This window comes from Triturus cristatus, chromosome 12 (assembly GCF_964204655.1).
Source record: "Triturus cristatus chromosome 12, aTriCri1.1, whole genome shotgun sequence".
Taxonomy (NCBI): domain Eukaryota; kingdom Metazoa; phylum Chordata; class Amphibia; order Caudata; family Salamandridae; genus Triturus; species Triturus cristatus.
In genome coordinates, this window is record NC_140595.1 from 811,415,051 (window position 1) to 811,438,163 (window position 23,113).

The following is a 23,113-nucleotide window of genomic DNA, read 5'->3' on the forward strand; positions in this document are numbered from 1 at the left end:
ACAGAAGGAGGGTGATAGTCCTGGACCAGCCCCACCCATCCACCTGAGGAGATACCCCTCCCTCCAGGAATTCAGAAGGGGGCTCAAGACCTGAGTCTTCGACTGAAGTCCCTAGCGCCTGGATACCCTCTGGGATGATTAGCGCGCTCTACAACTCCATGACTGATTGCTTGATAAGTAGTGAATGGAAGAGGAGTGTGTGTGTGTGTGTGTGGGGGGGGGGGCAGGTGAGTCATTAAAAAGGTAAACGGGTCACAGGGAGAACAGTGTGAAATCAACAGTGAGAGTCATGAGTCCGACGAATGGTGGAGACAGAGAGAAGGGGACAAAATGGAATGTACAGCGGGAAAGTTTGAGTGCAAGGAAAGATGATGACGCTGGATATGGGCGCCACGAGTGAGCTCGCTCCACCATACTCTCCTCCCCCCCCCCCCCACTTCGTACCCCCTCCCTCCCCCGCCAGACACGGACCCCCAGTGGCACCTTCACAAGCACTGCTCTACACACCAGCATGCCGCGTGCCCGGGTTGCACGAGGTCAGCACCAGGTCTCGCTCGCGCCTACCATACCACGCGCCCCTCCCCCACCCCCATGCACGCGTGCGCGCGCGCTCCCCAGTAGGATGATGGAAGTACAAAATGTCGCGCATCTCATCATTTCTTGTTGTTTTCTATCAGGTCACTCATTGTCTTAATCCTGGTTCCGTTGCCATGGGAACGGGAAGATTAATTAATCCGGTGCATTCGGAGAGCAGTAATTAGAACCCGCCGCGTGCTAATGAGGAGCCTCTGACGGCCCCCGCTCACGGCTGCTCTGGGGGCTCTGGGGGCTTTTGGGGGGGTCGGCAGCTGGAAGGAGCGCCTAGGACCCCTCGAGGGTGCTGCCAACAGAGAGGCGCATCTGGGATTGTACATGCATTGCCCACCGACCGCAGCCGTCGCACAGTGGAGGCCTGTACTAGTGAGGCCTACAAAGGAGCCGGCGCTATCCGCGTCCAGGCGCCCTCCTGTCAGCAATGCTTGTACCTACCCACCAACCCCAGCCATCGCTGTGTGGGGGCCAGCCCTACTGGGGCCTGCAAAGGACATGACCGTATCTGATTCTATGCGCCTCTTCCACACCAGCGATCATCTCTGCTAATGTCTTGCATAGTAGTGTTGGACCCTGTAGTAGTACAGGCCTACAGACCCAAGTCATGGCAGTGCAGAGGCCTGTCCTAGAGCTGACATTATCTGCTTCTATGCGCCTCTTCCGAACCAGCAATCTGATCTATATATTGCCTTTCAATACGTTCCTGACATGAACAAGCTACTTAAAGGGTTCTGTGACTTTCATACTTTTTGGGGAAAATTACATGGAATTAATTCCAATGCCTACCAAGCTCTACACAACCAAGTACCAGCCCACATCAAAAACCGCCTGAACTTCCACCAACCCTCCCGGCACCTGCGCTCTGCTCTTCCCTCTCGCTCGTTCAACCCCGTATCTGCCGAAGCAACAGTGGAGGACGCGCCTTCTCCTACCTCGCTGCAAAGTCCTGCAACATCCTCTCCTTCACCTCTGGGCCTCATCCTCTCTGTCGAAATTCAAGAAGGAACTCAAGACCTGGCAGTTCAACTCAACCCACCCAAGAAGCAGGTTCTCAGCGCCTGTATACCCACACGGGTGATTAGCCACCTGTTGCAAGTCCTGTTTGATCGATACAGACTTCTTGTCTGTGCACGGAGTAGGGATTTCCAGCTTAGGCCCAGCAGCGCCAGATCCGTTCACGACTTTCAGGATATACAGGTTGGACAAATGCACATACAATGAACATAAGAGAACTTATTACATAGTTGCTGGTTACCCTGAACGTCAGGAATTGATCTGGCTTCCGGGATCGACATTGGACTCTCAACATAAGGGTCTCAATGGGGTCGGTAGAGGTCAGATTTAGTTTGGGCCAGGCGTCCCCAGCAGGGGCTGCCCAAAAAGAAGAGTCTTCACTGCTCATCTAAACTTGAGAAGGAAGGTATCCCCCTAAGGCTGTGATCGGTGGGGGCATTTTTGAACCTCAGGGTGCAGCCGCTTGCAAGCTCGTCTTTCAGGAGTGGATTCAAGCTTTGACAGAGCTTGGCCCAAATAGGTTGTTTTCTTTGATGCTGTATGGGAGAAATGCCCCAAGTCTCTTTTGGTGGACACAGGCCCCATGCTTTGGAATGGAGAGTTTCTTTAGAGCACATCAAACGTCGCTCAATGTTTGAGAAAATTGGGGTGGACACTGAAAAGGCAGTAGGGGCATGAACTGGTGAGGAGGCGGTCAGGCAGCATAAAGCAAGGACCACAAAGGCTGCTGAGTAGAGGGCAGATGCTAAAGCAGAATGTATAAGCTCTAGGAAAGCCCTAAAGCTAGATCCAGCCAGACCTAAATAAAGGCTGCAGAGGAGAGAGAAAGACGATTAACTGCAAAGTCTGGCTATAACTTAGTGAGTTTTTATGAATGCTTTTCGTTTTTAATATAAGAGGTGTGATTGTGTTCTAGTTATTGGCAGGGCCATCTTAAGGATTTTGGGGCCCTGGGCCAAACATATTTTAGGGCCTCTTTTGGGAACAGCTTTGAATTTATGGTCCAGTTTCAGCTCTTTGGCGCCCTCTTTGGCAGGTCACTGACAGTGCACAGGCAGACTGGTTCAAATTCTAAATGTGTTTACATCTAATATTCAGGTATAATGATGTGTGTTTAATAATATCTGTGACCCACTGCAATTTCACATATGTGAGGTCCTGCTTGGTCTAAAAGGAACTTTTTAAAATATATGTTGAATGGTGTTGAAAAGCATAAACACAAGGTTTCTCTGTAAAATGTCTGCAATAGGCTCCCACACATTACCTGTATTAAAAATAAATTGCAGGAACATGGTATTTAAAACAATCTGTGTTTACAAATCATTCAAGGCCGTCGGGGCAGGACTGTGTGGAGAACAGAGTCCGATCTATCAGGGGTCCCCCTGAAAGACTGGGGCCCTGGGCCAGAGCCCACTTTGCCCATGCCCTAAAACGTCTCTGGTTATGGGTACAGATGCAGGGGTCCCCCTGAAAGGCTGGGGCCCCGGGCCAGAGCCCACTTTGCCCATGCCCTAAAACGTCTCTGGTTATGGGTACAGACACAATATCTTGACGTAGACATGCCAATGTGGTGAATGTGTGATACCCAAGATGGCTGCCGCCAGCCTCCCTCGCCCCTACACACCCTGAAACATATGAGCTTCCTTTCTTCCCTGCAGAAGACGAGCTGTTTCCTGACGATGCTGGCACTTTTTCTTTTCTTCATATCCCTCCACTGCTTGCCAAATCCCCCGGCTTCAGCGGGGAAATGCTGAGCCACGCAGAATGTTCTGTACGGCGCGGGAAAGCAAGAACTAAGGAGAAAAAGGCGAATGAAACCCTTTTGGGTGAGTCGTGAGGGCCGCGTGACGCCAGCCAAACAGGTGTGCCTGCTGGCTCCTGCGAAGGATCTTAATTGAATTACTTTTCTGCAGGGGTTGTTTGGGGGGTTCATATGTTTCTTCTGACAGACGATGCTTCTCTTGCAGACAGAAGGTTTTGGCGGCGGCCAGGAGGCTCCCTACACCCCAGGGGTCTGGGCAGGAGGAGTGTGGGGGCTGTGGGAGGTGCTTCACCATCTGCTTGTGAGAGGGGGCGCCACTTGGCAGCTCCCCCCCACACAGCGCTGCCGGCGGGAGCGTGGGTGGTGTGGGCGGGAAGAAAGGGCTTGGGCTGTGAACACTCATAGGTAAGTTTCCTTCCCGCGCTCCTCCATCCTTGCCTGGTTTCCTGTGAGGAGGCACATGCGCGCTCGCCTGCCTCCAGGTGGCATCTACCGCTTAGAGCCGGGGCAATCACCTTCTTGAGTGGCTCTGTGGTGCCCAACAAGGAAAGGCAGGAGTAATAGACTGCCTCCTTTGGGTCTTGCTTCCTTTTCCTGGATGAGAAGACTGGAGCACCTGGCTTCCATTTTTTTGCAGTTGTATATAGCACCAACTCGACCCGAAGATATTGTAGCGCTGTACATGAGCACCAGTTACAGATTACGCAAGGACACATTCATCTTTGGTAGGTATGGGGATATTGAGGGATTTGCCCAGAATCACAAAATGTTGAAGGCGACCCGCAATTCGAACCTGGTTCCCCAGCTCCAAAGTCGGCAGCCCTGGTTGTTACGCCACATCCTTTCTCAATGATGTGAGAATTCCCTACTGTTCTGTTTCATAACTTATGCGGCACTTTAAGCTTGAAAGTGTTTGGTTTGGACAAATGTTGGGGGCTTACTTATGTCTGGGCTTGACTATGCTTCTGTGACCAGTTCTAGCAAGAGTGAAACACGTGTCAGCAGCTGCGTTCACTAATTCCTGATGCGTTTTTATGCTATTTTATCAACTCAAAGATGTATTGCTGTCTCTGCAATGGTAAACTACCTTTGTCATTTTTAGGTCTCGCCTGACCCAGCGCATGCGCTGGTCTGGCGAGACTTATTGAGAGGGCTCCAAAAAGTGCTACCAGGCCAGCCTGGAGCTACAGTGCATGTGCGCGGGCGCGCGCGCCGCGCTTTACCGCGATTACTTTCACTTTCACGGCCACTTTGATGTTTGATCGTGATCGCAATCGCGATCACTTTCACTTTCGCGGCCGAATAGGTCTCGCTTTTGGGACCTTATAAGTATTTAGTTATGCAATTGTTGCATGGCTAAACACTTATAAGGTCCCAAAGGCGAGACCTATTGGCTATGCCAATGCTTGTTCAGCTTGGGATGGATAGCACGTGCTAATCCTATGTTTAAAGACTTTGCTGAAAAATGGCAAAAAGGCTTTGCCACCTTCCTATCGCAGCATGGATGCCATTGGGCCAGTTCTACTTTCATGATGCTAGAAAAGCAGACTACTGAGGCAACAGAGGTAGGTGGCAGTATGGCCTGTTAAGTGCGTGGACATCACTACCCTCCACATGGGGCGGACGGGGCATTCACTGCTTTTTGGCGGCTAGCCCGCACTCACCAAACTCTAAATCCACCCCTTAGTCTGTTCAACTGACAACTCAAATATTTAGTGCACACCTATATATTACAGATTTGCAATTAAATAATAAAGTCCAGTGCCTGAGTACTATAAACCTTCAACCAAAGCCAAATCTATGTCCATGTAATTCCATATCTAAGACAGACTTACATAACAACAAAGAAGCTCAGAGAATCACCCAAGAACCTAAGCTTAACACTCAAGACCCAATCTCCAACACAAAACACCACCTGCTGGAACTGGAAAGCCTTTGTCCCAGCAACATATACCCCCACAAGTCACATTTTGAGCTTAGCATTAAAGACACCACAAACATATCAAGAAGAAAGCACTCAACAATGAAGAGCATCAGAGTCAAGCTGCCAAAATAATCAGCAATGAAATGTTCATTAGAAAATCAAGGAACTGCCCCAAGCAGGTGCCATACTGCATCAGCTATCTTTACACTGAAAGGATCTGGAGAGGTACTTCAACAAACACCCACTGTTTAAAGCCAGAGATGCTGACTGGACTAAAGACTTTAAGTTCACCATCAAAGATCGTCACCTCTCAAAGAAACAACTAAAAAGACATCCTAAAATGAAAAAGAAACTTCATTAATGATATTAAGCTTTACAGTAAAGATGCTCCTAACACAGTATGAAAGATATTGTACTCAATGAAAAAGGTGTCCAACCTGAAAATGCAAGGGCCCCACTACTCAGCATCTCACTCAACATCCAAGGCTTCAAATTCAACCTTAAGAATTCCCCTACTCAACTGAAGAACACACACAACTGTTAATGTATACTTTTTAGAGTATAACCGCCTGAATTGAACTTTCATATTCAATTTGGAAGGCCATCAAATGAATGGATGCCCTCAGCATCAAATACACCCTGCCTGCAATTCAACCTTCAAAGGTACCAAATGAAAATAAAAATGCACCTTTTTAAATAAAAAATATACAGTATAAGAGCAAGGACATCACACCCTGTGACACATGGTCTACTTTTTGCATTTAATAATTCTTGCCTCCGGGGCCGGGAGCTCTTTTATGCTGTATGTCTTTTAATGTTTTGTAGCTCTGATATGGTTTTCCTCAGTAAATATATATGAAACATCACACACCACCAACTCCAAATACTGCATATTCAATAAGAACGATTTACAGCTCAACAATTAGGACTTTGAACTAAAAACCACAAAATTACAATTCAACAAAAACACCATTAACTCAGCTTAGCTCAACTGCGACACAACCCCCAAAAACAATAATTGAATTTTAATATCTTAGATTGAATTAGAAAATCCTTATTTAAAGTTAATGTCCAGACCCAGTAAACATCAGACTCAGTGTTACAGAACACCATCTCAAAAAAGCAGACTCAGAATGTACCTCTCAGGGACCTAACAAGAGCTCCTGAATCAACGCGAGGACCCACGCCCTAATATTAAAATATGAACCAGTGCATCTATTAAACTTAGATCAAAGTCAGAAAAACACGCTGCAAGCTTAACGACAAGGAATGCTCAATTATGGTTCAATGGAGGAATATCTAGAATAAAATACTTTTACATTTCAAATCAATGCTTTATTTGATGTCAGAGGTCCTCGCATTTGGAATCCAAGCTTCCATTAATTGAAGTAAAAGCCCATATTTTTAAATCAATGTTTCCTTTACAAATTCAATCCCACCCACATCAAAGAACATCACATTCAAAATCAAAGACAAGGAAATAAATAATATGTCGGCAAAGGTTTCAGAATTCTCCAGAGTCAATATTGGAGGTATAGGAAATCTGCCTATACTGTGTGGCCATCGCAGACGTTTTTTGGCCTTTTGCCGAACTCTATATTTACTATGTGTACATTAGCACTGCTAACCAGTAGTAAACTGACTGTGCTCCCCTTTAAACATGGTAAAATAGGCATACTGCTAACAGGCATATTGAACGTGTCTATCAGTCCCTAGCATAGTGTACAAAATGTACCCAGGATTTGTAGGTTAAATATCACAAGTGGACTGAAGCAACTATTGGGGCATGCACTACAGTGAAAGTGCTTGGCTGCAGCAGTGTAAAAAGTATAATTCAACCTCGCAAAACAAACCCTTTTGACAGGCAAATACCTTCCTTTTAAATATTCATAAGTCACCCCTTGCTGCTCACAAGGCAGAGTGAATGGAATTTAAAAACACGAGAAGTAGAAATGTAAAGTTAACATGTCAGTATGGTGACTAGCACCCCTAAGCTATTTTCCCAAGAAGAAGACTGGCTGGCCCACACAGAAAAACTGGGAGGCACTATTAAATAGTAATACTGTATCTCCAGAAAGGAGCCAGCTAGAATAATGTTTAAATAACTATTTCAATTGTTATTGAAAAGCTGATTCAATGGTAAAGTCAGGTTTTTAATAAATATTATAAATATTAAGGAAAATAATTTTCCAGAAAGTTACAGTTTCACTGCCTGAAGTTATGGGGGCTAATTTGCATTCACTCTGCAACTTCTCCATCCAGGGATTAGCAGTTAAATAGGTGTGGAAAAAGGCGTGAAATTCTTATCAGGAGTGACACAATAGGTCATTGTGATTGGCAGATTGGCCTGAATGGGCAGGGAGGATTACTTTGATTAAGCAGAAGAGTGGGGACTGTGAGCATCCTTTTTGACATTACACTGTGAAATCCTGCTTCAGTGTCAAAGGCTGTTTGACAGGTCTTCTGGGTTTACATATAACACTTTGGGGCACATGTAAAAGGAAGGGCACAGGAGGCCAAGATAATTCTAATGCCTCTGTCTGGTTGCAGGAAACCCCGCTTTTGTCCTACCAGACTTCTGTCTCTGGGTTTTGCATATAACACTTGGGGTGTGCTTGAAAGGAAGGAAACAGGTTGTCAAGACAATTCTTGGGTATCCACTGTCTGGTTGCTAGAAAACCTTGCTTCTGTTATACCAGACTTCTGTCTTTGGTTTATAATTGGCAAACTGTCTGCTGCAAAACTGGATTTTAGTATGAGATGTGGAAGGCCACTAGGATTACCATGGTATGCTCCCCACACACCTCCAGCTCTCACAGCCCAAGTTTAGTGTGGCAGAGACTTTCACCATCTTGTAACTGCCCAAACTGGGTAGGGTGGGCCACAGGAACGTTTACCCCATCGATTAGGATCATTCCATCCACTAACTGCTTCCATGCAAAAATGCAGCATCTCCAGGAATCCACTTCAGAACACTGCGTGACTTGAGGATAAAGAGAAGGGTACTGGGCCTGCTGTCTGTGACCTGGACAGAACAGTAAAGGAATGCACCTGCTCCCCCTTGCATCCTAGACAGAGAGGTGGTCTTCAAGGGTCATAAGGCTGACCTCCTGTTCAAGCTAAAGGGACACAACAAGCTGCAAGAGGCATTCCCTGCAAATGCCAAGCTGCTGCCCAGTGGCAAATGGACTTGTACTGGACCCTGCAGTTGGCCTCTGCCTGATGACCTGTGCGTTTCTAAGCGCCTCCCCTGAGTTTGTGAGGGGCTTTAGAAATGTATCCCTGTGGTGGACCGGGACTTAACATACAAAGAAGGTAAACTCTCTGACCAGGATGAAAGTGGTTGATGGGTCTGACCCATGCTCCATCATGGCCAGCCTCAATTTGTGCCTATGTCCTGGTCTGTTGCCATGATTGACTATCATTGTCAGTTTGTGCCTTTTGATACTATTTCTATTTGAAATTTTAGCATTTCCGGTTTCCCATTATGCATTTTTGTCATTTTGACATGATTTGATTATATTTTACTTTATTTTCCTAACTTTGTTTTGAAATCTTTTTTGTTTTGCATTTTTACTTTATTACAGTTTTGGTAAATACTTTACACACTGTCCTAAGTAAACCGTGTCTGCTCTTTGTTGTGGTTACCATGGGTTTAGCTCAGGGTAATTAAGTGACTTCAAGGGTTCACCCGGACTAATGTGTTTATTACCTGAAGAGGGTAGTCACCCTCCTTAACTAATAATCCAATTTCTGTGGTGAGATACAGGACTTCTGTTTTGCACTACCACGCCCTAATTTAAGTTGAAAATAAAAATGTGTTTTTAAATTGACAGCAAAAAGCAACTTTGTGGATCTTTAAGTGGCTTTGGTTTTCATTGGGGCATTTTTTATTTTTTCTAAATTAATTGTTTATACTTAATTTTTTCGCCTAAAGTCTTTGGCAACACCGAGGTGGATCTGGGTAACATGGAGAGACTTAGCATGGCAGAACTGAAGAGCATGTGCACGCGAAGAGGGCTGAACAAGCGGTCCAGAAGGAGGAGGATTACCACGTTGCTCTCAGCCTTGGAGGGAGTGCATCAGATATGGTGCTTGAATGAGGATGAGACTGATGAGGAGGACATTGGGCGGTGTGTCCTTCCTTGGTTTGTCTTCAATCAGAGCTGGGGACAGATAAGTAGCGAGGGCCCTAAAGTTGCAACTGGCCACTATAGCCCTGGAGGGAAAGACGTTGACACTTTCTTCGAGGTAAAAAAGATCATGCTGACCCCTGAGAGGACAATAACCTGTTCCCTATGGGGATAGTGTGGCCCTTGACTGGGAACCCAGGAAGCCAAGCACAGGCAGCATTTCATTAGTATTTACACAAACTGAATAGAGAGTGCGTCTTTACAAGGACCCTCAGACTTCACCTCGGGTGATTAATGCATCCGTGGCTCATGCTGGTTTGAAATTTCGGTTCTGTTTCCATCTCGTGCTGGTTTTCTGCAAGCAATGTAACACTTGTTTAAATGCATCCCTGTTGTAGGTGCATCAGTGGTATACTGATACATCCAGTTTGACCGTTTTCGAATAGCTGGGATGTGTAAACTCAATGTTGAAGTTGTCCTTAGAAACAGTGTGACGCTTCTATGTGTATGGGACTTTTAGTATCCTTAATCTTGGGCATGCCAATATCTACTTTGAAGTTGGTCCAGGAAAATCAGTCTGATATTTGTATGATTGAGGGAATTCAGGTCCTACTCTTTTGGTGTCTCCATTTTAGATAATTCTCGTCCTGGTGAAGACCCCTCTCTGAATGCCTATGTTGATGGATCGAAACGTCGACAATTAACATATGTGGACTGTGTTTTTAAGATTTGTGATGGTGGATGTCAACACTCGTTTCAAGTATGTGGGTTTCAAAACAATCTATTGTCCCTTTCAACCACATGTAAATATGTTGTACATAGCACAAATGCACTTTTCAATCACATCACCATATATCACTTTCACTGCGCCGTCACTTTTTAGGAGCACAGTGTATAAGTATAATATTAATCTGTGTGAATTGATCCATATATTCATGAATGAGATATGTATAAATAAATGCACTAAAACGCATAACTGAAACCTACTAATTGGAGAGGTTTGTTTTACTTTCCCTAAAATAACACTATTGCCGGGGTACTCAAGGGCTACACTACCCCCATAGGGACCGGTTTATTGTTTAGCTATTGTCCAGCCCAGTGCCCTGAGTCACAATGAGCATGTGCGCACGACGGCCGGGAGACGTCATGACCACGCCCGCGATTGGAATGTCCAGCACTGCGGCGGAATTTGCGCCGCAGTGAAGAGGTTAAGATATTGGCAGCGACAATAAAGTGCCTTGGAGAGGTAAAAGAGTCCACGTCCCCAAAGAGCGGGTGGATAGCTTTGTGGCTGAGAATGACATAGATACGTGATTTGCAGCACATGAGGTGGCCCTGCATATGCACAGAGTACATGCCCATTGCGGGACGGATAACCTGTTGACCCTTGAAGTAGCTGACCAGATGAAGTAGGCCCCCATTAAGGAAGCATTTATTATTAAGTTTGGTTTGGCCCACGAAAAGTATCGCATGAAGTTCAGAGATAGCCAGAAGCGGTCACAACAGTCATTAGCGGACTTTGTTGATTCTTTTAGCAAGGCTTGGATGGTTGGGTGAAGGGAAGCGAAGAAAAAGATTATGATAGGTTGTACAATTTGGTTGTGAAGGAGTATCTTTTAAGTAATTGCTTTACTGAGTTGTGCCAGCACCGGATGGAATTGGCCCTGGGAACCTTTACTTTGTTGATTAGGGTGTGTCCAGGAGTCATTCCCTCTCAGTAGGTGGTTTCAAGCAAAAATGTGGCATCTCTGCGACCTCATATTTCACAATCCTGCTGGACCTGAGGAAGACTAGAAGAGGACTGGACCTGCTGTCTGTGACCTGAAAGGAGCCTTGAAGGACTGGACCCGCTCCTTCTTGTACCCAAGGCAAGCAATAGACTCCAAGGGCTGACCTCCTGTTTAGGCTGCAACTGCCCAGCTGACCAGTGGCAACAGTACCTGGAGTGGACTGTGCTGTTGGCCTCTGCCTGATATCCAGGGAGTCTCTAAGTGCCCCCCCCCCCTGGTGTTCTGGGGGCTTTGGAAGTGTACTCCTGTTGTGGATTGGGACTGAAGGACTAAGGGTCTGATTTATATCTTGGCAGTAAGGATAGTCTGTCGCAACGGAACACCTTTACTACCAAGATGATGAGCCACTCGCCCAACTTAAATGCGGACGGAGCATAGTATGGCCACGGTGGAGACTGCTCTGTCTCTGTTGTGGCCAAACTTCTCTGACAACAGAGTAAGGGCTGTTGAAGAACTGGCTATATGTCCACCCACCTAATTCAAATGGGTGAACATATAGGCATTTTTTATTGCTCATCACCGCCAGACAAACCTTAGTGGTAAGGGGCAATGGAAAACTAGAAATGCCCCCTCTCCATGGGAGACAGCTGCCATGGTGATGGAAGCATTCCTTTTTTATTTTAGATGAGATCATACTTTGGGATTTTCTTTTTGATATTAAAAATAAAATAAATTTGACGCGTGGCTCCGTCATGTTGACAGAGCAGTCTGTAAAACTTAAAAAAGCACTGACAGGAACCGCTGTGATGGAGATTCCCGCTAATGCTTTAGAAATGACTGCTGGCTTGGCGGTCATTCCTACATTTGACTGATGGGGTCTTTGTGAAGGTAATAGAGTAATTTACTCTGTTGCCCTGAAGGAGTTAACCCCGTCTGCTAAATAATAAATAAGGCGTTCAGTCAGAAGGTAAAATCTTTGATCTGGACAAACCTAGTTGGTGTATCAAACCGGTGCTTCGTGGCTGTCAGCCTCAAATGACTATCATTGGCTCTTTGTGCTTTTTGGCGTTTTTTCTACTCAAAACTTAAAAAATTCATATCTCTGCTTCCGCTTGTTGGATTTTTGTCATTTTGGTGTGATTTTGTTTATTGTATTTTACTCTATTTTTCTAATTCAGTTTGATATTTTTATTGTTTTACATTTGCCTTTATTACTGTTTTGGTACTGAATAAATACTTTACACACTGCCCTACGTTAAGCCTGCCTGCTCTGTGCGATAGCTACCAGGGGGTCAACTCAGGTCAATTTAGTGTCTTTGAGGGTGACACCCTGACAAGGTTTTTTTATTACTTGGGAGGATAGACACCCTCTTTAACAACTAATCACATTTCTTTTGGGAGGCCTCCATATTTCCCACAAGAGGCCTCCTCCATCATCAGGCCCTACAAACTTCACAAAGCAGGCCTCCCAACTCAGCAATCTAGGTTTCTGTCTCCTCAAATGTGGCCTGCCGAGCATCACAACAGAGGACCTCAGCAACTCCAAACCGGCATGCCTGATCCGGCTTCAATAAGAAACCCCTTACTCTGTATTGGAGATCAGAAACTAGAGACCTAAGACCACTGAACAAAAACATTCAACAAGTCAAATAAATGTAACATAAATGGTTATCAACACAACAACAAAAAGCTCCAAATATAACATCAAAACTACAAGCTCAACATCAAACACTTCCAACGCAATAACAAACACTGTTAATTCAATATCAAATATTTAAAATCACTCACTGCTCCCCTTAAATACTTTCAGTACAAAACCACAGAATTGCAACTCATCAACAAACACTTTGGCCTCATTCCTGGTACCAAAAACCAAAACCTTTACAATAATGTCCCAAATCTAATAGGAACCCCTAATTTAACATTAAAGCCAAAACCCAAAACAAAAGGCACAACTCAACCTCAAATTTCCCAAACTTTACACTACAGAATATAAACCTAACCTCATAGATTTATCTCCAGGAAGCCAGGAAAAGTAGAGAACTGTATACAAAGATCCCAATCATACATTAAAAGACTGCACTCAACATCCGTAGATTCCAAATCAACATCACGCATCTATAGACAAAGATCAAATGTTATAGCTTCAAAGAAGAGATTCCCTAATTTTTTTTCAATGGGGGTTCCATTTATAATAAAAGGATATAATGTCATACACCCCTCAATTTAAATTGCAAGTTTGTGCATCCATATGTTTCGAATCAATGGCCTTAATGCTTTAAGTCAAACCCTACACATTTGAAATCAACGTCACTCACATTTGATCTCAACAGCCCACATATTTAAAATTAAATAATAACTTTTTATTCAGAATCGAAGACACCAATTAAGAACACTCTAACAAAAACATCAGGATTGTACGCATGGTGTCGCCATGTGTACAACACCGTAAAACATCACAGTATGAGGCTTCGAACATGTGACCTACCTCAGCATCAATGTTAAGGAACTATTTGCCAAAAATGTACTCTCAAAAATCATTAATACATTTTAGTTCAAAGTAGCCCATCTGTTCTAAAATGAAAACATTTCAAAGCAGCGCTACAAAATTCACCTAATTGAAAACACGCCGCCAATTAAACATTTTAATCTCCCAACAAGGTTTCCAACTTAAGTCCTGCTTTTATCCACCCTGCATTAATCAAACATACCCAAATCAAGATTGAAATCATCAAATCTTCTAATAAGTACTAAATGAACACATTATAAAATCCTCACAACAAACTTTAAAAATTGTCACAATGAAGCTGGACAATCACTCATTTCTTAAATTCTTTTACATCAACTGAAAGTCCATCGCCACAAAACTGAACACAAAAATGTCGCTAAGTTCAGGCATGAACTTCTTCAAAGCAGCATTAAAGAGAGTTAGATGAATGCAAACATCTTCAAAAACAACACTAACAATCCTAAAATCAAGCTAAAGTCTTATGACACAATGCTGAAGTCAAAATAATAAGATTTAATTTTTCTGCAAATTGCACCAGTGATCCATAAATCAAGGCTAAATATGCCACATACCATGGCTAAAGCCTTCAAACAAGAAATGTTTAGGTACACAGTGCGTCTGTACAGTATCTCTGGCTTTTCCGTCTATAGTGCTCTTGAAACCTTTTCTTGATTTGAGGTGAAATTGTGTAGTTCTTGCAGTGCAAGGACTTGAATTTTGCCAAGTTGTTTTTAGTACTGTCTTAGAAATACCATAAATTTGGTACATTATTGTGTTGTGCTGCTACAGTAATTTCATGAATTATTACACTAGGATGCAGCAGCGACTTTAGTAATTTTGGGATTTCAAACAGTGGTTTAATACTACTTACTTATATCAATGTGTTGCACACATGAGTTCCCCAGCAGTAGTGATCTGTATTTAGTAAACAAAAAGTAAGCACACCCACAACAATGCTCTGCCTTTGGAACTCTGTGCTTTAGTACATCAACTAGACTGGTCTCAAGGTGGTTTACTGTATTAAGAATAGGGGTAAGAAGGATTCAGTTTTGATTCACCAGATTCTGTTTCACATCCTTCGTAAGGCTCTGTATTTGGCACACCGTGGCATACTGGTACTAAAGTCACGCTCAGGGTTGCAGGCTGTGCCAAATCCTGAGCATTATTTAGTGACTACTAAACTTTAGTTCATTAATAGTAAAGTAAACAGGCTTTGGTAAACTAGGTTGCAGAATACCTACAGGAATGTTTTAGATTTGACACTGACATGGTATAGAAATGTAACAGTAATTCCATGGAGGAGGGACACTAGACTTTAGTACCTCGCCGCGACACTTCGGATTTGGAGTCCTATGGTGCTGTGCAGTAATGGTTTGGGTTTGGGGCACTACTGTGTAGCACTTATACAATAATACTGATGGTTTGACACACTATGTCATAATCAACCCACAGACATATTATGGACTTGGTACATGGTGCTGAAGTACATTTAGGGTAAAACTTTGGAATTCGCATTCTCTGAACTAGCACACTTCTTGCAATGTTTTGAATTTGGCACACAGGCATGGAGCAGTGTTCCAGATTTGGTACACAATGAATAAGTACCCCTGAAGACATTTTGTGCATTTGATGTGTATATTGCTCTTACTGTAATGTTCTGGATTTGGCTCAGTATGATAAGTTCTCATCCAGAAAGGCTACGGTCTTGGCATACTATGGCGCAATAGTTTTACAGTAATACCCTAGATTTGGCACAGTACGTGTGAATGCCCCAAAACTGATTCATTGAGCCTGGCACACTGTGCTTTACTACCACAACTGTCATGCTTTGTACTTGTTGTGCTAGGAAGTCGTACTCTGAGAGTCATTTTTCAAATTGACTACACTTTGGTCTACAGTAATACTAAGGATATGACACAGTATTTGTTAATACCAAACATCAATACTCTGGATGTTGGACAGTATTGTGTAGAACTTCAAGTAATGTTTACCATTTGGTAGATTATGGTGCAGTACTTTTACAGTAATGATCTAGATTTGGCGTGATATGCTGTAATACTCGGATTGTAATGCTCTCCTTGTGGCGAACTAAAGTGCATTAATAACTTCAGCCATGATGGTTTGGTAGGGCTAGGAACATCATCCGCATTGTAGATTTTCATCACAGAATTTCTGTCTTGGATATACTCAACATCAACCCCAGGCTGCGGAAAATGATGCCCTCCCTGCGACCAGCTCAGCCCACCCAATGCCGTCTTCATATTTGCACAAATTCGCACTACCACTAGGTGAGGCAACACAGAGCAGAACCCCCTCCCTCCTCAAAAATAGAATCAGACCTGCCATCCAAGCACAGCTCCACAACAATCATTTTTAAGAAAAAAGATTTTTTACTTTTTCCCCCTTTTTTCCAAAAATAAGCAAAAGAACAAGTGAACAAGATAAAAAAATCCACACACGAAGCTCACAAGAAATGTTTCTTTTTTCCTTAAAAAAATATCAAGACAAAAAGGAGGAAAAACCATGGTTTTTGTTTGTAAAACATGCAAGAAAAAAATACCTTCGTCTCGCGGAGGAACGTTAGATCCGGGGTCTTCATGTTTTTTGGGGGACGGACCTAAGACCAAGAAAAAAAAAGAAGAAAAAAAAGAAGAAAAATCGGGGAGGGGGAAAAGAGAGAGAGAAAAGTTCAAAAAAGAGGATTATTGCGGAAAAAAGGAAAAAGTAAAAAAAACTATCTAGCGAAACACAGCATATTTTTTTCAAAAAAAGACAAAAACGGCAAGAAAAACTGCAAACTCATCTGTGGAAGTAAATTTAGCAATAAATACAATTGCACAGACCCCACGACATATGTCTTTTAAGCCTTTTTGTTTTATTTGGGGAAGAGAATGGTCAATCCGCAGAGAAAATCACAAGAAGAGGAGAGTCATATTTTTCAAATAAAAGGTTTTTCAATGGCAAGCAAGAAACCAGCGTAAACGATGCTGAGTACAAAACCAGGGATTTTTTTTTTCTTGAAACACAGAAATTTCCAAGCAGAAGTATAAGTGCAGGGGTGTATTTTGAGTGAAAAGGTCCAAGAAAAGAATTTGTCCATCCCCCTCCCCATTTGGCAATGACAAAAATTTCTGTAGGTCTTTTAAAAAAAGTCAACTCCGTCCCTCCAGGAATATTTATAATAATGTATTTTATATTTTTCCATGAAGATACTTTAGAAGTGTATTTTGTCGTAGTGCACACGATATGGACGTTATCTGCGGGCTTCAGATGTCAATGTCACCAGCCAGTCTAGAGTCTTGAAGCTCGCTTATGGCTCATGCTCACAGCACAGTGGTCAAGCACACCAATTGCCAACAATATACTTAGAGTGCGCTTTAGAGCCGCCCCTTTCAATGATTGGCTTTCATCAATCATTCTCTTTCAGCCATTGACCTGAGACATTGTCAATCATATCTTGGCTCAACCCTGCGGAGCATTCATCTCTCCGCTGATGCTATTGGTTGTTTCGAAGTATCCTTCCGACTCCTCTCAATAGCTTGTACTGGACTACATGAGGGATTCGTTTACAGCTTAGCCCTCTCTGTCTTTCTTCTCTTGTGGTTCACTCCAATGTCTCTTGCTCTAATCTGCTAATGTTGCATGTGCTAGCAAATTATTTAAACCTGATAGACTTTGCCAAAGTTTTTTTTCTAAATTAGAGCGAGGTCGTAGTCGACTGCACTCTTTATGCTAGTTCGGGTTGGGGAAGTGGACTATGGATGTCTGTATGGTTAGAAGCTTTTGCCATCAGTGAGTTTGATGTAAGCGCCTTCAGAAGTTTGTCGTCGCTGTCACAGAGAGGAAAGGATGGGAAGCTGCAGATAATAACAAAAGAATGGACTGAGGTACAGGTGTGGCTGTTTAGTCTCTGATCAGGATATGGTCTAGGCCTTTGATGTGGGAGAACTCCGAAGAAGGGAGTTGATGCGTATCTACGGTGCCTCTGAATTATCACACGTGAGACCTTGAAGTGCCGGAATCTCATTGGATGATCAGACCCATGATTCAGCCGACTCGAGGAAAGATTTCTGGAATGAGTGGGAATCATTTGAGAAGCATTAACACAAAATGTTTTTGCTCAAGACGAGGGTGGCATGGCCATCATCCTCACACTGGTTGTCAGCTGGACAATGTGAAAGGTGATTGTGACGACACAGGTCTAGTGGGGGACGGGAATGCTCACCACTGGGGAGCAGAACCAACTTTACAGCTCAGCGACGTAACTGGTGTGGTCCATGAGGTGCATTGATGGGTTGCTGTCCTGGATGAACTGGGCTGTGACTACAAGGACATGTTGAGGTTCACTTCATTAGCCACATTGTGGATGAAGGAATCATGGGAAAAATGGACATACCTAATGTTGTCCCGTGGGCTCCTTGATGAGTAGATTAAGTAGTTCAGCTATAAGAAGCGATGCTTGAGTCAAAGGGACCTTTATTATGTCGGGTCTGGAGAATACTTGTTGAGGCGAGAGGAACATCGGCCCATTAGGGAGATGCTAAGGTGAATTCCGGGCTCGTGCACAGACTAAAAGTTGCCAGTGGCATGGAGTTGTCAGAATGGCCCATTCCAATAGTTGGCAAAGAATGTGGAGTGGCTCTTGGCCACGCAAAACCATCCCCACTCTATCCAAACGCTCTCTAACACCAAAATGCATGTGCATAGTACGGAAACCGCACTGACTGCCGTATTTAATAAAATCCGTACTCAAGTGGACGCAGGACACACCACTTTGCTTGTTCTACTTGACCTCACAGCAGCTTCAATACCCTGTCCCCTCTGAGGCTGGTTGAACGCCTCAGAGAGATAGGGATCGGGGGCACGGCCTTGGGGCTTCTTGCCTCCTTTCTCAGTGATCGGGCACAGACAGTGAAATTCGGCCAATTCTACTCGGACTCCAACCCCCTGTCGTGTGGTGTTCCTCAGGGCTCCTCCCTGAGTCCAACACTTGTTAATATCTAAGTTGCCCCACTGGCTACGGTTGTGAGATCCTTTGGGTTGGAGGTGTTATCCTATGCGGATGACACCCAAATAATGGTGGCCATCACTCACAGTATCAGGGATTCTGCCCTTAATTTTAGGAATTGTATGCAGTCAGTCTCCTCCTGGATGGTGGAAAACTTCATGAAATTGAATGGTGAGAAGACTTCGGCAGTAAACTGGATATTTGGTCCAGTGATTGGTGGCCGGACACGCTTGGCGTCTGTCCCTGTCCTGTATCCCATGGGAAAAATCTAGGGGTCATAGTGGACAATTGACTCTCCCTGAGCCTGCAGGTCAGCAGGACAGTGGCCACATGTTTTGGGATTATCAGGATCCTCAGAAAAATTTCCCATTTCCTCTCTTATGACTCATGCAAAGCAGGCTGTTATTGCCTTGGTAATGTCCAGATTGGACTATTGTAATGCCCTTTATTTGGGCATTAATAAAGGCCTGGTGCGACGTCTGCAGTTGGTGCAGAATGCTGGGGCCAGGCTCGTGATGAGCCCACCAAAATACCATTCAGTCTCAGCCTCTATTATGACGCTGCACTGGATCCCTCTGGACCGTAGGATCCTCTTCAAAACATTGTGCCTAACTCATAATGCCTATTATGGTTCAGGCCCAGACGGTAGTAAGGCAATTTTCCATCGTTATGCTCCCACCAGACAGCTCTGGTCCTCAGATAAAAATCTGTTAACAGCACCGAGGTTTAAAAAGGCAAAATGGGGAGGTAGAGCCTTCTCTACTGCTGGTGCTAAGTTATGGAACTCCCTCCCGGGAGAGCTCTCTGGTCAGGTGTCACATCCTCTCTTCCGTAAAGCCTTGAAGACCTGGCTTTTTTTCAGTTTGAGCATGCCATTTTGTCTGCACTTCCAGTTCTGCAGTAGCGCCTTGATGCCCTTGGGCAAAGTTTTGCGCTCTATAAGTTCAATATTTCATTCATTCATTCAAGTGGAAATAAAGAACACACATGTGCTTGAAATAGAATCAGTTATCTAAAACAGAGGTCCCCAACATGTAGCTCGGGAGCTACTGGTAGCTCACCGGCACCCTGGAAGTAGCTCCCTGAAGTACAGCCCAGTACAGCACCTAATTCAGAGGGGATGCTCTAGCCATGTTGAAGAAGGTCACTTTGCAAGAAAAAGAGGTTGGGTCCAAATGCAATGTACATATTTGATAGAAAACCATGTATATTGAGAAAGTGGCTTACTGAGGTTTGAAAACAAAAAGATTGAAAATCCGCTACTTATCTAAACTGCCCTTCGAATGGTAGCTCATATCTGCTGTTGTGACTCTGTCATTAGGAGTTTAGTTTGAGAAATCTTTTCCTGACACTGCTGTTAGTAACCTCCTGTTATACAGCAGGGTGGTTGGGCTTCTATTACAATATTTAATGTAAAATATCATCCCGCAAAAATAGTCTATCCACAATATAGAGTAGCGCAAAATCATGACGGTATCAGTGGCGGCTCACCGAGGGAGTGCTGCAGGGCGGCAAGGCAGGGCGGGGGAGGGGCAGGGTGGGGGGGGGTAGTAAACTCCGGCATACGGCGTAACGGAGTTAAGTAAATAAATAAAACAGTTTACATTGCACGCGCTGCATCGTTGAGTTGGCGTTGCAGCGCGCGCAAAGTAAAGTGTTTTTATTTATTTACTTAACTCCGTTACGCCGGAGTTTACTATCGCCCCACCCCGCGGCCCCCCAGCACTCCCTCGGCGAGCCGCCACTGGAAGGTATGTATCAAAAGGTATATAGTTGCATTTACTTTCTTAACCCAAAATATATTCACTTTGCAGGTATATATATATCCAAAATTGTGACATACATCTGGGTGGCCACTATTAATAATCCCGCGAGGCGTGCCTGCTATTATAATTGCGATCACTGCTGCCACAGTCGTGAAAGTCATCAGTAGCTCTGAACTGTTTTCATTTGTCAGCAGTAGCTCTTGTTATAGAAAAGGCTGCAGAACTCTGATCTAATATTTCCCTGAAAAAGAACAATAAGTGCTTAAGCATAAGTACCATTAATAAAATGACATCTGAATTCTGGTTGAGGGGGCGATCTGTGAACCAGCCCACCCATTCCCCCTCTGTGCTTTATTTTAGTCGATGTATTGAAGATATGTGTCATACACAGGGAAACCCACTGGATAGACAAGGCAAGAGGGACAGGGCACGAGCCCTGGTGCAGACTTGCAGGGTGGGCTCAGTGAGGGTGTAGTGTGAACTGTGTGAGGGTCTGGTGCGGCTATGTCAATTGGCGTACATGCAAGATGATTTTAGCCGCCTCTTTGAGGTTCTGAAGTAGGCTAGATGGGGGTTTTTCTGGGTTTTGTGAAGACTCCATCTGGGCTGACTGAGGGTCTCTTGATCTCCTTGTCATGGTCGATCGCGAGCTGTTTGAGGGTATCAAGTTGGATAGCTGATCAAACCCTATGATTTGCTTTGCAAACGTCGTGGAATGTAGGAGTTTCTGAATGTGAGTGGTGTGACGCGGATGCCAATGGACCTTGGGAGCTGTAATACCTGGAAGTTCCACAGCTAAGGTGCCAACACCATCTCCTCATGATCTGTGGCATGTTTGGTCCTGCCAAGCAGACCTGCATGTTCTGGGCACAAGAAGGTCCTCACCATTCTTCTAAAAGGACCTTTGAGCCGGCATCCCTGCTATGTGCGCAAGAAGAAGAAGGCAGGTGGGCATGGGGCATCATCAAGTCACCAGCATGGCCAAAACAACTGACTGCGCCCACCACCTTTCGAAGGGCCCGACCACAAGAAGACCAGGCCAGAGTTTTCAGCATGAACCCCCATACTTTTGCATTGAGACAAAAACACAGCAGCCAGTCTTAGCTGGTTGCCCCTGCCCCCATGACCACATCACCAGCAGTGGAAGGCCTGGGCTAGTTTCCAGCTCAGAGCCAGGCGAACTTCAGAAAACTTAAGTGCCCACCGAGAGGCCTACAAAACCGGCTGCTGAATACGTTCCACCGAGACTAAGCACAGAGTCTCCTTGCGCCACCGCGGTTCATGGTTCAAAGGTTTGGTGGCCAAAATGAACAACTTCTAGGAGAACAGAGACAAATTCAGAATTGGGCACTTCATGGACAAGCCACACCTTTTCCCCAACGTTTCTGGCAGATTATTTCTCCTACAAAAATTCTTCCACAAAATGTCAAGTTTCAAAGTTTTTTAAGCACAATAAATCAGAAACAAATCATACAGATATTTTACCGATTTTGTTATGAAAAAATTCTGCAAAAAATGTAATGCTAATGTTTTTTTCTCCAGCAAAAACAATCTTTCTGGTTTTTTTCCCGCAAATGTTTTGTATGCCTTGGAAAATTCATAACATGTTCAGTTTTTCACAATTTTTTAAAGAAACTGAAGGCAAAGTCCAAAGGTTTTACAAGGACCTAATTTGTCAGCAGAACTCTGGTTGCTCAAACCCATCTCTTTTGGAACTCCGTGCTACAAATCACAGAGAACCAGATCATTTTTCTAAAACAAACAAAAACTGCTATTCCAAATAGTTTCCTTGAGATAATGAGGTGGGGGGGGGCTGTTTGTTATCATCACGTTAACTGGCTGCCAGAGGTGATTTATGGTTCTGGAGCTCTGAAGTGGCTTTGGTGAGACATCAAAAATCACTTTACAAAGAGGTTCCTCTGTGACCTGGATACACACCAGAGATTTAGGACAGCCGCAAAGGATACGTTTACATGTGATGGGTTGTCACAATTTACCTGGGAAACATGGTGGAGGATGCAGAAATTATTGCTAAATTTGTGATTCCAATCACTGCACAAACACACTCTTACTGCTGAAAATGAGGGCCAGTGAGAGGAGCTCCAAAAAAAATGAAGGCCAGCCCAGTATTTTGATGGGCACCAGGGTCTCACAGCAGTGAAATTCTGAAGTAACCACAGGAAATATTTAATCTTGGAAACTTAAACACTAGCATCCTGGGATATGAAAAAATATTTTCCTAATTTAGTTTCAATTTGACCTGAAACGTTTAATAAACGTTTTTCAAACACTAATTTAACATCTTTGACATGCTGAGTGTCAGTCAAACACATTTTAGCACCCTAAATGCACCTGGAAGAAGGTGTATTTCTCCTCAAGGGGACAAACTGTCCAGGACAACATGCATTACACATTTCCAATACAATCATTAAAATAGGTCTGTGTAAATAATATGTCACCTAAATACTGCCAGACAGGGAAGGCTAAATATTAGTATAGGCACATTTTTCTTCTCAATAGTCTTATCAACAAGTTTCGGCCTCTCCCGCTAGTAGTGCCTAGGAGTCTTCTCCAGGAAGAGTAACATGGGCTTACTGAGAGACAAGAACCAGAGCCTGGAAAAAGAGTTGAGAACAAGAAAGGCAGAGAGAGGGAGAGGCAGAGAGAGGGAGAGAG

General features: G+C 44.1%; 1 protein-coding gene across 2 annotated transcripts in view; it reads right to left on the minus strand.

Annotated features, from left to right (window-relative positions):
* The window catches only part of NLGN2 (neuroligin 2), a 398,108-nt gene that overhangs the window by 50,888 nt on the left and 324,107 nt on the right, over positions 1-23,113 (minus strand). Inside the window, exon 3 of one of the 2 annotated variants that reach the window (XM_085639181.1) lies at positions 16,224-16,280. The exons of the other annotated variant lie outside the window; for it this stretch is intronic. Coding sequence (XP_085495307.1) covers positions 16,224-16,280 — 57 coding nt within the window. The remainder of the gene's footprint in view (positions 1-16,223; positions 16,281-23,113) is intronic. 2 annotated transcript variants of the gene reach the window in all.